Source organism: Pempheris klunzingeri, chromosome 10 (assembly GCF_042242105.1).
Source record: "Pempheris klunzingeri isolate RE-2024b chromosome 10, fPemKlu1.hap1, whole genome shotgun sequence".
NCBI classification, from domain to species: domain Eukaryota; kingdom Metazoa; phylum Chordata; class Actinopteri; order Acropomatiformes; family Pempheridae; genus Pempheris; species Pempheris klunzingeri.
Genome location: NC_092021.1, coordinates 19,962,604 through 19,975,009, shown reverse-complemented (window position 1 = coordinate 19,975,009; position 12,406 = coordinate 19,962,604). Strand labels below are relative to the sequence as shown.

Genomic DNA, 12,406 nt, shown 5'->3' with positions numbered 1-12,406 from the left:
TGAGAGTTATGTACCTGAAAAGGTCCCAGGTCTAAGCCAGTATTCTGATGCTAAAAACTGGAGGTGTCCAAAGGCGTTGGTTGACTTGTAAACTTCTCTGACACTCGGGGGAGCACACACAAGCACTCATGGGAACATCACAGGACAGCACGTCAAGTATAATCAGCACCATGTTTTGGGGTGGAGCTCCTTTGTGTGCAGCAGAACAATAAAACAGGCTAGGATACAGACACACTAAAAGGGCCTTTTAATATCTGACTAGTATGAAAACTGGTAATCTGCTCTTTAATGTGGTTGAATGACATCATACATTTTGTCTCTGAACAACTGAAAATAAAACATGTGATTTTTATTTATTACTTTTCTGACTGTCTCTTATTGTTCATAAAATCTTTGATCACAAAATCTCTGCTTTCCACTCCACTAACAGTGCCGAGCTTCTATCATACGAGTTGGGGAATCCTCCACAGTCGAGGTCAAAGGTGCAGAGGCAGGACCTTCAGCCCAGGGACGAGGCTCACGCTTTGGGGCTTGAAGGTGTAACCTAGCCCCTGGGCATTGAGGTTACTTGGTCCACATTGAAAAAAAAAGGGCATGTGCGAGAGAACAAGAGGGAGGAACTTTGTAGCCAATACATGACTGCATCACGCCACCTCTGTCACGGAGAGGTCTTCCTGTTGGTCCAGAGCAGCGTGGGGGGCAGGGTAGGGGATTGAGGTGGACGGTGCTTCCAGTCACCCCGCCCCTCACACTGCGCTCGCCGCCATCGCAGGAGCTCCCCAAGGGCAGCACTCTCATCCCCGTTGGACAGACGTAACCGCTGGAACACCTGAAGTGGAGATGGAGGAAGAGGGAAGAGGTGAGGAGAGAACAGAGCATGTTCACCTTCATTCATCACACACTGAGTGATGACTTTCTCCTGAATGGATCTACGAGCAGATGACAGAAAGCTGAAATGACCAAGCTATGACTGGAAGTGGTGGGGAGTGAGGAGTGTGAATGACAAGCAGTGTTATACAAAGTAAAAGAATACTTCAACTGAAAGCTTTCCAAAAGCAGAAAAAAATATTCTGATCATGTCTCTGTTACAGATTACCACCTACAGAACAAGACAAATCATCTTGGAAGACGCAGTGAACTTTTCTGATGAATCATCCCAATAAACAACACAGAGAATCTGTGAATCTGTGGCTGGCACTCAGCCATCTCAAGAGACAGAGGGAAGCAGTGAAGGGAGGGAGGGAGGGAGGGGGATCCCTTCTCTGACTGACAGCTTTAGCAGCGACTCATTTCCATATTCTGTCTCTGGGCCCTCCCCATGCATCACCTCAAAGTAAATCCTGTGAGTTTCAGTTGGGGACCTTTGTGCAGCGAGCACCTCAAGTGGCTCTTGTTCTTTCTCGCGCACACTCGGGTCAGATACACAGAAGTGCACACACACACATCTTTCTCTATCGAGCGCATCATCAGTCATCTGCCAGTCAATACCCAGGTAAATCAATCAGACAGGAATTCCAATCTCTCTCAATCAATAATGTCAGCAGCAGGGCTGAGCCCTGATGATACAGACCGGATTAGGAACTGGAGGTTGTAATGGCAGCAGTTGATGGGCTGTTAAAATTTTGATTTAAAGGATAATGCTGGGTTTACCATAATGTATCTTTTTCATATGGTCAACAACTGAAAACACCAAAAGTAGATATGTGTTCTGTGTCATAGTGCTTTCTGATTTCCCTACCCTGCCATAGCTCTCTACCCTAAGCCCACTGGTTCCTGAAGCCCTAAATCTTTAGAAAGGGCTAACAAATATACAGTTGATTTTTATTTTTTTTATTTTTAAAAAACACATGGCCACTGTAGTTTCCAATAAATGTTAGTCAACCAGTAGTAAATACTGCCTTTGTTGGGAATTAGTTTCTGCTTTAGATTTATGTGAATATGTGTTCTAATGACAATTCACAGCAGGAAGATGGTGCCGTAAATTGACTCAAAGTAAACAACTGTGGCCATAATTATCAGAGAATAAGCTGTAACAGGCTTTGGCTTGACAGGCAGAGCTCGTTACTTGGATCAATTCATTGTTGCTTATGGTCTTTTCATGGGATTTATTGAGAATAAGAAAAATCTAGACAATATATTGCCAGACTTGTCTTTTAACATTTTCATAACCAAAGATTAAAACTTTTATTTCATAATTTGCTTCCTGCAACAGCTGTTCCCTCTACAGCCGCCTCAGTTTTTCGTCTCTGAGCTGAGATAAATCAAGTCAGCAGTACTTATAATGCAACATTTCCACTCTTATTGCCAAGCATACAGTACATTTAGTGATGCATTCCGCACAGACATTGCCACATAACCACAAGGCACACACACACACACACACACCAATAAATGCACATTGCACTCATTACATACTTTGACCTAAATATTGTACATAGCCAGGATCACATGCACATATCTGAAGAACGGCACACCTGTGAGTGTCCATATGCACATGCACACAAGCACGCATGCAGATTGATTGCCTGCAAAAGCACAACACTCAACGACCTAATCCATAATTTACACCTCCCTGCCAGGCTATTCTCTGCACTGGCGCCAGCCAGGAACACCAGCTACTGGAACAGTAGACAAGTAGGAACACCGTGTCCTTCTGCAATGCATGACTGTACATGGACACACACACACACACACACACACACACACACACACACACACACACACACACACACACACACACACACACTTGATGCAATGACCACCTGATACAGTTTTGGCAATCCACTAATTTTGAGTGAAGAACATCTTGAGAAGCTCATAGTTTGTGACCTTGATGCCTGAAAACATGAATAAATTAAAACAGCACAGTATCAAGGTAAAGATGGTATTGCTGCATTTAGAAATAAAATTTACCTCATGCTTAAAACGCTCTCTTACGGCAAGTATGTGGAAACTCGAACATCACACATGTGACTGTGAACGTCTCATTCCAAATCCTTGGGCAGTAATATGCTGCTACAATAACTTCCACTCTTTCTTGCTCTCATTGAACCACAACAGCTTTAGTCAGGCCAATCAAGTTCCTCCATGCCAAATTGGGAAAACCATTTTTTATGTAGGTCACTTTGTGCAGAGGAGATTCTCATGTTAAAACAGGACAAGGGCTTCCCCAAAGTATCATATATATCTACAGATCTACGTTGTGGAATGAATCAAGATTTCCTTTACTTTCTAACTAAGGGGCCAACACCAAACCATTGAATACAGCTCCAGACTCTTTCCTTTTACTGGATAGGTTAGGTGCCATGGAGATTTCCGAGAAACTAGCATGATACTTTTACACACACAGGAATAAAACCTGGCGAACACAGAGAGTCATGCAGAGACACCAGGGCTCGCTCTCTCTTTCTCTCTATCTGTCCTCCTCATCCTTAAAGTGTCGTTATTCTTACATGTAGCACAGTGCTTCTCCCACTCGGAATGCTATTACTTCTGCCTAGACTTTGTCTGAAGGGAAAAACAAAGAATATTAATCTCTGCACCATCCAATCATTTAGCTGGCAAAACAGACAGTCCGTCTATTCTTTATATGATTAGTCTAGACTGCTGTTGACTACTAATTACAGGAACCAAAACAAGCCAGTCCATTCATTCCTAACTGTGTTATCCTCCCCCCTCTTCTTCCTTCATCCTTTCCCTTTCATTTATCCCATTAGATCTACTAATCCTACATAAACACAGTGTGGAATGCAGCTAATTGAAAGGCATTCTGGGTCACAGAGTTGTTCCCATCTCTTGAATGAACTCATGATAATGAACCTGCTCCAGACAACCACCCAGATTAGTGAAGTAAGGAACCGAGATAAAAGTCTCAGTTTCCATATTTAAGTGGCAACAGCAAGTAGCCACACTTTCTCTGGCCAGCTCTTGCACACACAAGGATGAAGATCTAGAGTGACTTCTACGAGTCTTCTTCTAAGATTATACAGCTCTCAGGTAGATGTAACACCAGTGACAACAAAGAATCTGGACAAAGATTTTTAGAACAATTTAAAAATGGGGTCATGTGATGGATTCAGCAACATAAAATCCTTGCAGATGAATAAGCAACAATAAAAACTGCAGCTCTACTTTGTTGACTTTCTTGGAGTTGGAGTGTCAGTTAGCAGTAAAATCCATGTGTATCAGTGTTTTGCATGTGTATTAAAATATGCTAATTCAAGGACTATCAAAGGAAACAAAGATCCCAACTGTTCACTGAGACATGCATTCACTTAACATTCATCCTGATAGAAATGCACAATGTTGAATTTTTCAAGTGTATTTTCCACTTTGGCCAAGAGCAATTTAAACTCACATGTAGAAAATCTTAGAGAAGATTTTCCAAGCTCTCATTTCTTGCATTTCTTTCTGCAGCATGTGCAGCCTTGAAACTGTTCCTGTAAGCTGCTGACTGTTACACTGCTGCCTCAGTGAAAAAGTGAAAAAAATATTTCATACAAAAAAAATCAAATGGGAGAACTGTGCTCCCTTTCACCAGAACTTTATAAAAATCTGCACAAAATGAGGAATTAACTATTGCCATTGTTATACTAATTAAGTTAGTTAGGTAAAATACATGAAACTGTACCTATGCCATTATCAGATGAATCATCTACATATTTATATATATACCAAAAATATCTGGTATAATTTTGATATCCATACCAATACAATAACATAAAATAATTTGGAAGTTGAATTGATATGCTGACTGATCATGTCCACCTCTTCCTCTCTCATAAAAACCCACATCACTGCATGGAGCTACAATGGCCAAACAGATTTTCTGAATTTAGCATAATGTCACTGAATAACAATACTGACAGCATCAAATGACAACTCTAGATTACAATGTGATTAGTATGTCTTCACTTTTGACAACGATAATGTGCAGTGTCTAGCTAACCCAAAGAGCTGCAGTTTCCTTTCAGCAATGAGGGCTAAAAAGAAAAGGGGGTACAGAAGCAGTAGCTGACAGAAGAAAGGGCCGGTGTTTAAAGGAAAAAGAAAATTGTGAATAAGGGGAGCAGGTAAAGCTAAATGATTTCCTGCATAAGCAGTGGTTTTCATGATTTTCCTTCCACAGGTCCACCTTTTCAGAAGATTTGAATCTTTGGATTTAAAACTTTGCTCCAAAGATTCAAAACATTGTCAATCTTTCTGCCATAAATACTGGTTATTGTTGGAATAACAATAATAACCGAAATGAATGCAGGATGACTACAGCCTCTGTGCTCCACAAAGGAGAAAAGAAACGGTTTTTAAAGCCACCTCTCAACTCTACAGGAGGTCAGTCATTCATACTCCAAAAAAAGACTGGGTGGAGTATATAACTTAGACAAAACTTCTGAGGTTTGTTTTTTTTTTCTTCAAAATGAGGATCATTACTACCACGATCCCACACTGGGTCTATGAAAAACACTGCTACAAGGGTGGAGAGCAGCGAGGAATGACACTGAATACACTCACCACATCCCTACATGTCAACAGGGCTTCCAGTGAGCCCCCCTGCCCCCCCCTCGCTGTTTTAGAGGGCGGCCCCCGCACCGAACGGAGAAAAGTTGAGATGACCCCTCTGGAAGATAAAGCAGGGAGTGAGAGTAACAGCCAAGCTCATAAGAATCAAACAGAGAGAGAGAGAGAGAGAGAGAGTCATTTGGGTACAAGAGAAAAGCCAAATAGTTCACATTTTGGGAAAAACCTTGGAAAACTAGACTATTATATTAGCAGCAGTCAAACTTTTTTAAAGGCTTAAGAGAGCAGCCTTAAACCGGGTGTGCTGGCACATTAGTATTTAATTCCATACATGCAGGCAAGCTTCAAAAAGATACACAAGGTGAGATCACCCTTAACATTTAGTCAGCCTGAGGTTTGTGGTAACACCGTGTGCCTTCACATCCTTAGTGATGGTGTCTTATGAGTGGTGTGACCTTAGCGTCTCTGAGACTGGGACACTATGTGCTTTGCTCATTCTTGTGCTTCATGTACCACTGACACTGGCACTCAGTTACCGACTGATGCAGTCTGTGATGAGTCCGAATCACTTTCCATGTGGTTAAAACTTTCTTACGAGTGTAGACTCGTAACGGCTGCTTAGAATAATGAGAGTAACCTACATCAGTATAAAATGACTTCCAGGTGAAACCAATGTGGTAACTGTGCAAGAAAGACTACAATGGAAGCATCTGTAGAATCCGTTATTGTGTAAGATAGCCGATGTCTTAAATAAATATAATTTCCTGTAAGAGTCTGTGGGTTCAGTAGCATGTAGACATGATCTTGGTAAAAGCAGAGACAAACAAATTGTGTGTGTGTGTGTGTGTGTGTGTGTGTGTTCAGAGAGTCCTGCTGCATTGCATTCCAGCCGCAACTAGCAGCCACATTTCTAATATAGTTTAAAGTTGTTTTGCTCACATGCTTTTTGTTTTACAAGTACTGATACACATTTGCAGCTAATTTAGATGTGTGACGGCCCGTCGCGTCAAACTTCCTCTGCGATCGTTCTTGACATGCCCGTCAACATACTGTGATCAAATTTCATACTCGTACACAAACCTGAGAGATACTGCTGAAGACACTCCTGAATGTCCTGAATGGAGATTAATGTCTCCTCACAACTGGTCTTTGTTATCCTACTGAGGGTCTGATTTTTCCTGAGGTGAAGGTACGGCACAGGACAACCGCCATGAGAGCTTTGTGTCTGTGGTGACTGTGCGACCAGCTGTCCTCTTAACAGCTACGTGAGTGTGATCAAGCCCTTATATCTTTACATCTTTAAATTATTAAGGCTTTCTAAAATACATGCGTTTATCAGTTTGTGGTGTGTCTCACATTTCAAAAGGTTCTTTCACTCTAGATGGCTTCTACTTGATCATCAGAGTTTTATTGATTTAATTTAGCCTGTGTCTGTGTTTGTGTGTGTGTGTGTGTGTGTTTGTGTTTGTGTACGTGTGTTCCTGCGTGCGAGCATGTGTGTGAGCTCGTGTGCAAGCCAGCAGGACATCAAATTCAACCCTGTAACCGTACACCCGTCTACAGACTCAGAGAAAGCTCCCGTGTCATGAGTGATACATGTTGTTCAAAGGAGGCCACTTTCCTGTCCACTCAAAATGTCAACAAACCCAAAACAAAATACAGGCCCGATAAAGTTGTGTTGTCACTGTGCGTGTGTTAGTGTGTAGGCGTATGTGTGTAAGCAGGTGTATGTGCGTGCAAGTCACAGGCTTTAAACAAGCTTACAGATCAAATAGTGGAAGGTCTGCGGACTAAATAGCACCTGATGCCACCAGTAAACAGCCACCAGTACCAGTACACCATACAACTGTACATTCAATTGAGAGGATAACTGTGATAATATTGCACTCACATAATATATATCTATGTGTGCAGCTGTGTGAGTATGTTTGTGCCTCTAAGTTCCTGTCTTTGTGCGTTTACCTGAGTATGATGGCTGTCCATGTGTCTGTGCAGAGAGGCTGAGCTGGAGGAGTTTGACTTGCTGTGGCTCTCATCCTCCAGCGACCCTGAGCACACAATATCAAAAGCACATTACAAAGCATAAAAATGTGACTGGAAGTCCTCCCACACGCTGGCAGGTAAAGAATGAAGGACAACTCGCCCTTCAAAGTCAAGCAATTGGCAGAAGGATTTAAAAAGCCTTTTCTGGCGTAAGGGGAAATAATAAGGAAAGACTCAGTGGTTGTCAATCTCTCTTGAGCATTTAAGGAAAATTGTAATCACTCTGTAGCTGCAGCTGAAAAAGTAGGGTCCGCTTTATTATTCCATGTAATTTTTCTCTCATTCTTTCCTCCTTGTCTTCGTGCCTGTGCAGTGCTTTTGTTTAAAACATCTCCAAGCTGAATTTAAGTGATTATGTTACTTTGTTGTGACATGGGCAAAAAGGTAAAAGGAGAGTTAACAGCTTAGTCTGGCCTGCCAGATTACTTTCTTCACTGCACAGGTTGAGTCAGTGGTGTTAGCCTCTTTGTTAGCCTCTGTTCTTCTATATTTAGAATCACATGGTCTTTTAGCTGCTTTCAGGTAAAGTATAAGTAGCCTGATACCCGTCATTCAGTTCTATGCCCTGCTCATATAGATGCACAGCTACACACCAACATCATTCTTAACCTTTGTACAGACTTTCAATATATATTCAACCTGGACTTACTATTCTCTTTAAACCTGTACATATGTGCGTTCTTGGATTTTATATTCTATATTTGTAATATTTTTTAACATTTCACTCCATAGGTTGAGTGAGCAATGTTATTTTTTAAAAATGTATTAACCAATTGTTTTTGCCTCTGTTTCCCCCCCAACATCACTCCACTTATATAATGTGGTGAACCATCTAGATGAAAAATGTATGTGATATAAATGTAATGTAAGTGTACAATGCTCGAGCTGTTACCGTTGGAGATCTGGTTGCCGTTCTCTACGGGGGCAGGGGAGTGAGGAGAGTGGTTGTTGGCGTTCTTGTCCTGAAGCTGCAGAGACGGTGAGGTGGGGGCAGAGCCACATTCTTCCCTCCCTGGCAGATTGATATTAGAATTGAATCCTGGGAATAAGCGGGAAAAGACACTGCATGTCAGTGCGTGTCACAAACAGCAGACATAATACACAGTAAATATTTTGATTAAATCAGGCACAATTGTGGGGTACAGCAACTCCAAATCAAAGCACGCAGTGTCTTGTTTAATATTGCAAAATTCTGCTGATGTTTTACTTCTTTATTCAGCTCATCGTGTTCATTTTTCTCCACTTAATTCCGTGCCTCCATGCACATCTATCGTCACCTTTTAAAAAGAACACATCCGCTCTGTCTGGTACGAGGGTGACACATGACCTGCCTCTGCCCATGCTCCTCACATGCTCTCACCCACTGAATGAGTAAAAGACTGTGGATGCATATGTGTATGGGAGTGTGAATGGGAATTCGTCAGCTGCCATCCCACACTGAGAATGCGTGCCTCCTGGCCCCCCCATGGTCACAAGATAGCTAAATATAAACTTAACAAAGTCTACTACAGTTCCCATGGGGTAGGTATGTGTTTGAGAGGGATAAAAGGCCAGGTAGAGGGAGAAAGTCCATGTGAGGGTTGGATGCTTGTGAGGAGATGAGTCACAGTCAGTATTTGGATTTGTAGTGAAGACTATAATGAGGAATTGGACTTTTATCCAATTTTGGGAAATTTGTATGTTGCTGTTAAGGCATGAGGTGTCTTATGACAGGGATTTCCTGAAGCCTGCCAAGACCATGTGCCCTCTTCCCCTGGCATTCCTGTGGTTTTCTCATTCCCTGAGGATGAGGAAAGGGAGGAGGAGGAGGAGGCAGAGGCAGCTGCTCTTCACAGAGATGTCTGGGATAGCAACTGTAACCCCTGGCCACTCCCACAGCGTCAGGTATCACAGTCAGTCATTTAACAGCCGTGAGGGAACGGAAGTAGGCCATCCTGTTAAGCTCGTCGGCATTCCTCTCTGCTCTGATCTAAGCGGGCCGCCTTGCTTTGCCTACTCAAAATAACAGCAAGGTTGTGAACCCCAGTGCCAGGTTCCCATGTCACACACAATGTTTCCATGACGGCAGTGCTTTTCCTACGCAGGTCCAGGTGCTGACAAAGAGTCAAGCGCAAGACATCACGTGAGGCACATGCGTCAGCCTGTGCACTTGCTCTCATACCGCCTCTTATAAGGAGTTCAGCTTCCTGCCCCTTGAACTTCTAACAATTATAAGAGTATGACATAACTGTATGCAACGTAACTCCACAATATTATGAGCCACTAGCAAGATTATTGATGTCAACAGCTAATACTCTCACTTATAATTCTTCTGACTGTTCAGGATGTCCTTTTTACTGCTGCTGGGCAGTCACACTGCCTTCAGCAGAACATGAGTGAGCTGTTAAATATTTGATACCCATCCTCATCATTCTACTGCTAATGTATTATTAACCCAGCCACAACTAATACACTCGGATAAAACAGAGACTCAGACAAAAACGCAGCGGGACAACACAGTTTGTACCTTCTCTCACATGTGCTGTCTCAAGCTGCAGCATAGACGGGAAATTCACTTTCATGAAAGAACCTTGAAGTAATCTCTTTGGGGGCTTGAAACCTCTGACCTGAGGACCCGCCCTTTTCATTGACTATGTGTGACAAATATGTTTGGCCTCGTTTTGCAAAGGTCAACCTTTGCATCAGTGTCACAGGGCCTGTATGTGCTTTGCATGTGGTGCACTAAGCTACAACACAAGCCGACACTTACAGTGTAGTGTGATGCTACTTGGGCTACAGCAGCTAGCTCATTAGGTAGTATGTTAGAAGGCAGCTGCAGTAGCCAAAGGGCGCTGCACTGGAGACTGTAACAAATGGGCTGCCTGAAGTGGGACAAATAGGGTGGCTGGCTCCAACACCTGAATCAATGTAAGGAGTTTCTAAATGAAGAGAAGGGGGATTTATGAGAAAGGCTGTTGGGTGTTGGTGCATCTCTCCTCCCCACCACTCAAACACAGAGCATGTGTGTAAACCCTCATACACTCACAAAAACAGGGGGTTATTACCTGCCTACAGGCTTACACAACCCCTATTGTACAGAAGGTAATAACCCAGTACTCAATAAATCATATGGCATGGAGCAGGCCAAGACTTTGATCATGAACTCATCACAGTAGATAGAACGCATCAGGGACACACAAGAGCGTGCACACACATAAACACACATATATTCAAGTGGGTTGAATGGGAACACAGTCTGAAAAATTACAACAAAGCAAAGGTTAACTCCCCACCCCCTACACATATACACGCCCAACAACAGGTTCACTTGTTGGGTGTTCTGTCTAGTCAGACCAACCTTATCCTAACTGCAAATGAATCACTTACTAATGAAATCAGAAAACATGGTTCAAGGAAAAAGGAAAGAGGGGAGGAGAAACGGTTATTTTGTCTTATGAAACCTGTGTGTGTGCTGTGGTTTTCTCTCTGCTAGAGTTTCAGATGTGTGTGACAGACCTCCATCTCTCATCTTGCGGCCAGATGTGGATTTCCTCAGCAGGCTGCGTCCAGAGCTGAACAGGGTGTTGAGCTCATCCAGGGGGCTGGTCAGGGGTCTGCCATTGGCTGGGTTGAACAGCAGCGGAGAGGAGGAGCATGAGTGTGCTCGCCGAGGCTCAGGGCGAGACATCTTCACTGGGGAGTAGGGAGGTGGCTTCCCCAGTGGTTCCCCACTTGCCCTTTGAGAGGATGAGGTTTTGGGGGAGTCCGAGCCCCCTGTGACAGATGCTGCTCTCGTCAGAGAGAGGAAGTTAGCCTCAGGTGGGAAGGGGAAGTGTGAGGGAGGTCTGTAGGGGGGAGGTGGGGCATTGGGGGGAGGAGGTGGAGGTGGAGGGGTGAGTGGAGGTGTGGATTTCTTCTCTGGCATGAGGACAGTGAGACTAGGGGAGGAATCAGCCCTCTGGCGGGCATACTGTGGTGACAAGGGGCTGTCTGGGCCAGTAGCATAGTTCAGGTTTGTCTCAAACACAGGCAGCTTCTTTACCTCCAGTGGGGTGAGGGGGGATTCATCTGAAGCGGGGGAGCAGGTGACGGGAGAGGGGGGAAACACCAGTAGAGGTGGACGGTGGGGCAGCAAGTTGGGGAAGGGAGCAGGAATGTCACAGCTGCCATCTTTGCCATGCTGAGTTTTGGTAGGTCCGCTGTTGGATGTGCTCTGTGAGTGAGTGATGTCCATGCCGGCGGTCATCCCTGCTGACATCCGCTTGGTTTCCCCGGTCAGAGGAGGAGATGTCCCTAATCCCACCAGGCCCAAGCCTAGAGCCTCCAGCTTGGCTGCCTTAGTAACAACAGTTGCAGGAGCTCCGCCATCTTCAGGAGGGAAATATTTCATTTCCTCATAGACGGCCTCCGAATCAGCCTGCTCTGGGCTATCAGGGGGCTCCTGGAGGCTGCGAGCCCGTGGCTGTGAGCCCAACATCTCTATGTACACGTCCTCTTCGTCTTGCCCCTGGTACAGGCTCAGTCCTACTCCCTGTGGAGCATCCACAGAAGCTGCTTTCTGCATCAAACCACCAAACCCTCCAAATCCCCCAGCACGGGACAGCAAGGCCAGCTTTACATCAGCAGGGCGCAGCTGGTGGATGTGAGGTGCTACAGCGTTGATCTCCTCATACGAGCCTGTCAGCTTAGTGTTGGGGCTGCGCTTCGGTTTGGGGGGTGGCACTTTCCTCATGGTTGTGTAGTCATCGCTGTGGGGACGGGGCTTGGACAAAGCTGAGGAAAAAAGAAGCAATTAAATATAGAGAAAGGCATTAGGTAACAGCACTCAGGCCCCAAAAACCCACCATCTGTTGTATCTTCTAAAGAG

The 12,406-nt window shown here is 44.2% G+C and overlaps 1 protein-coding gene across 1 annotated transcript in view; it reads right to left on the bottom strand.

The window, feature by feature from the left end:
• Positions 1 to 658: 658 nt before the first annotated feature.
• Positions 659 to 12,406, bottom strand: part of myo16 (myosin XVI) — a 76,763-nt gene continuing 65,015 nt past the window's right edge. The window contains exons 32-35 of the mRNA XM_070837955.1: positions 11,056 to 12,312; positions 8,453 to 8,599; positions 7,480 to 7,565; positions 659 to 829 (exon numbers count right to left, since the gene is read on the bottom strand). Of these exons, the coding sequence (XP_070694056.1) occupies positions 659 to 829; positions 7,480 to 7,565; positions 8,453 to 8,599; positions 11,056 to 12,312 (1,661 nt within the window). The remainder of the gene's footprint in view (positions 830 to 7,479; positions 7,566 to 8,452; positions 8,600 to 11,055; positions 12,313 to 12,406) is intronic.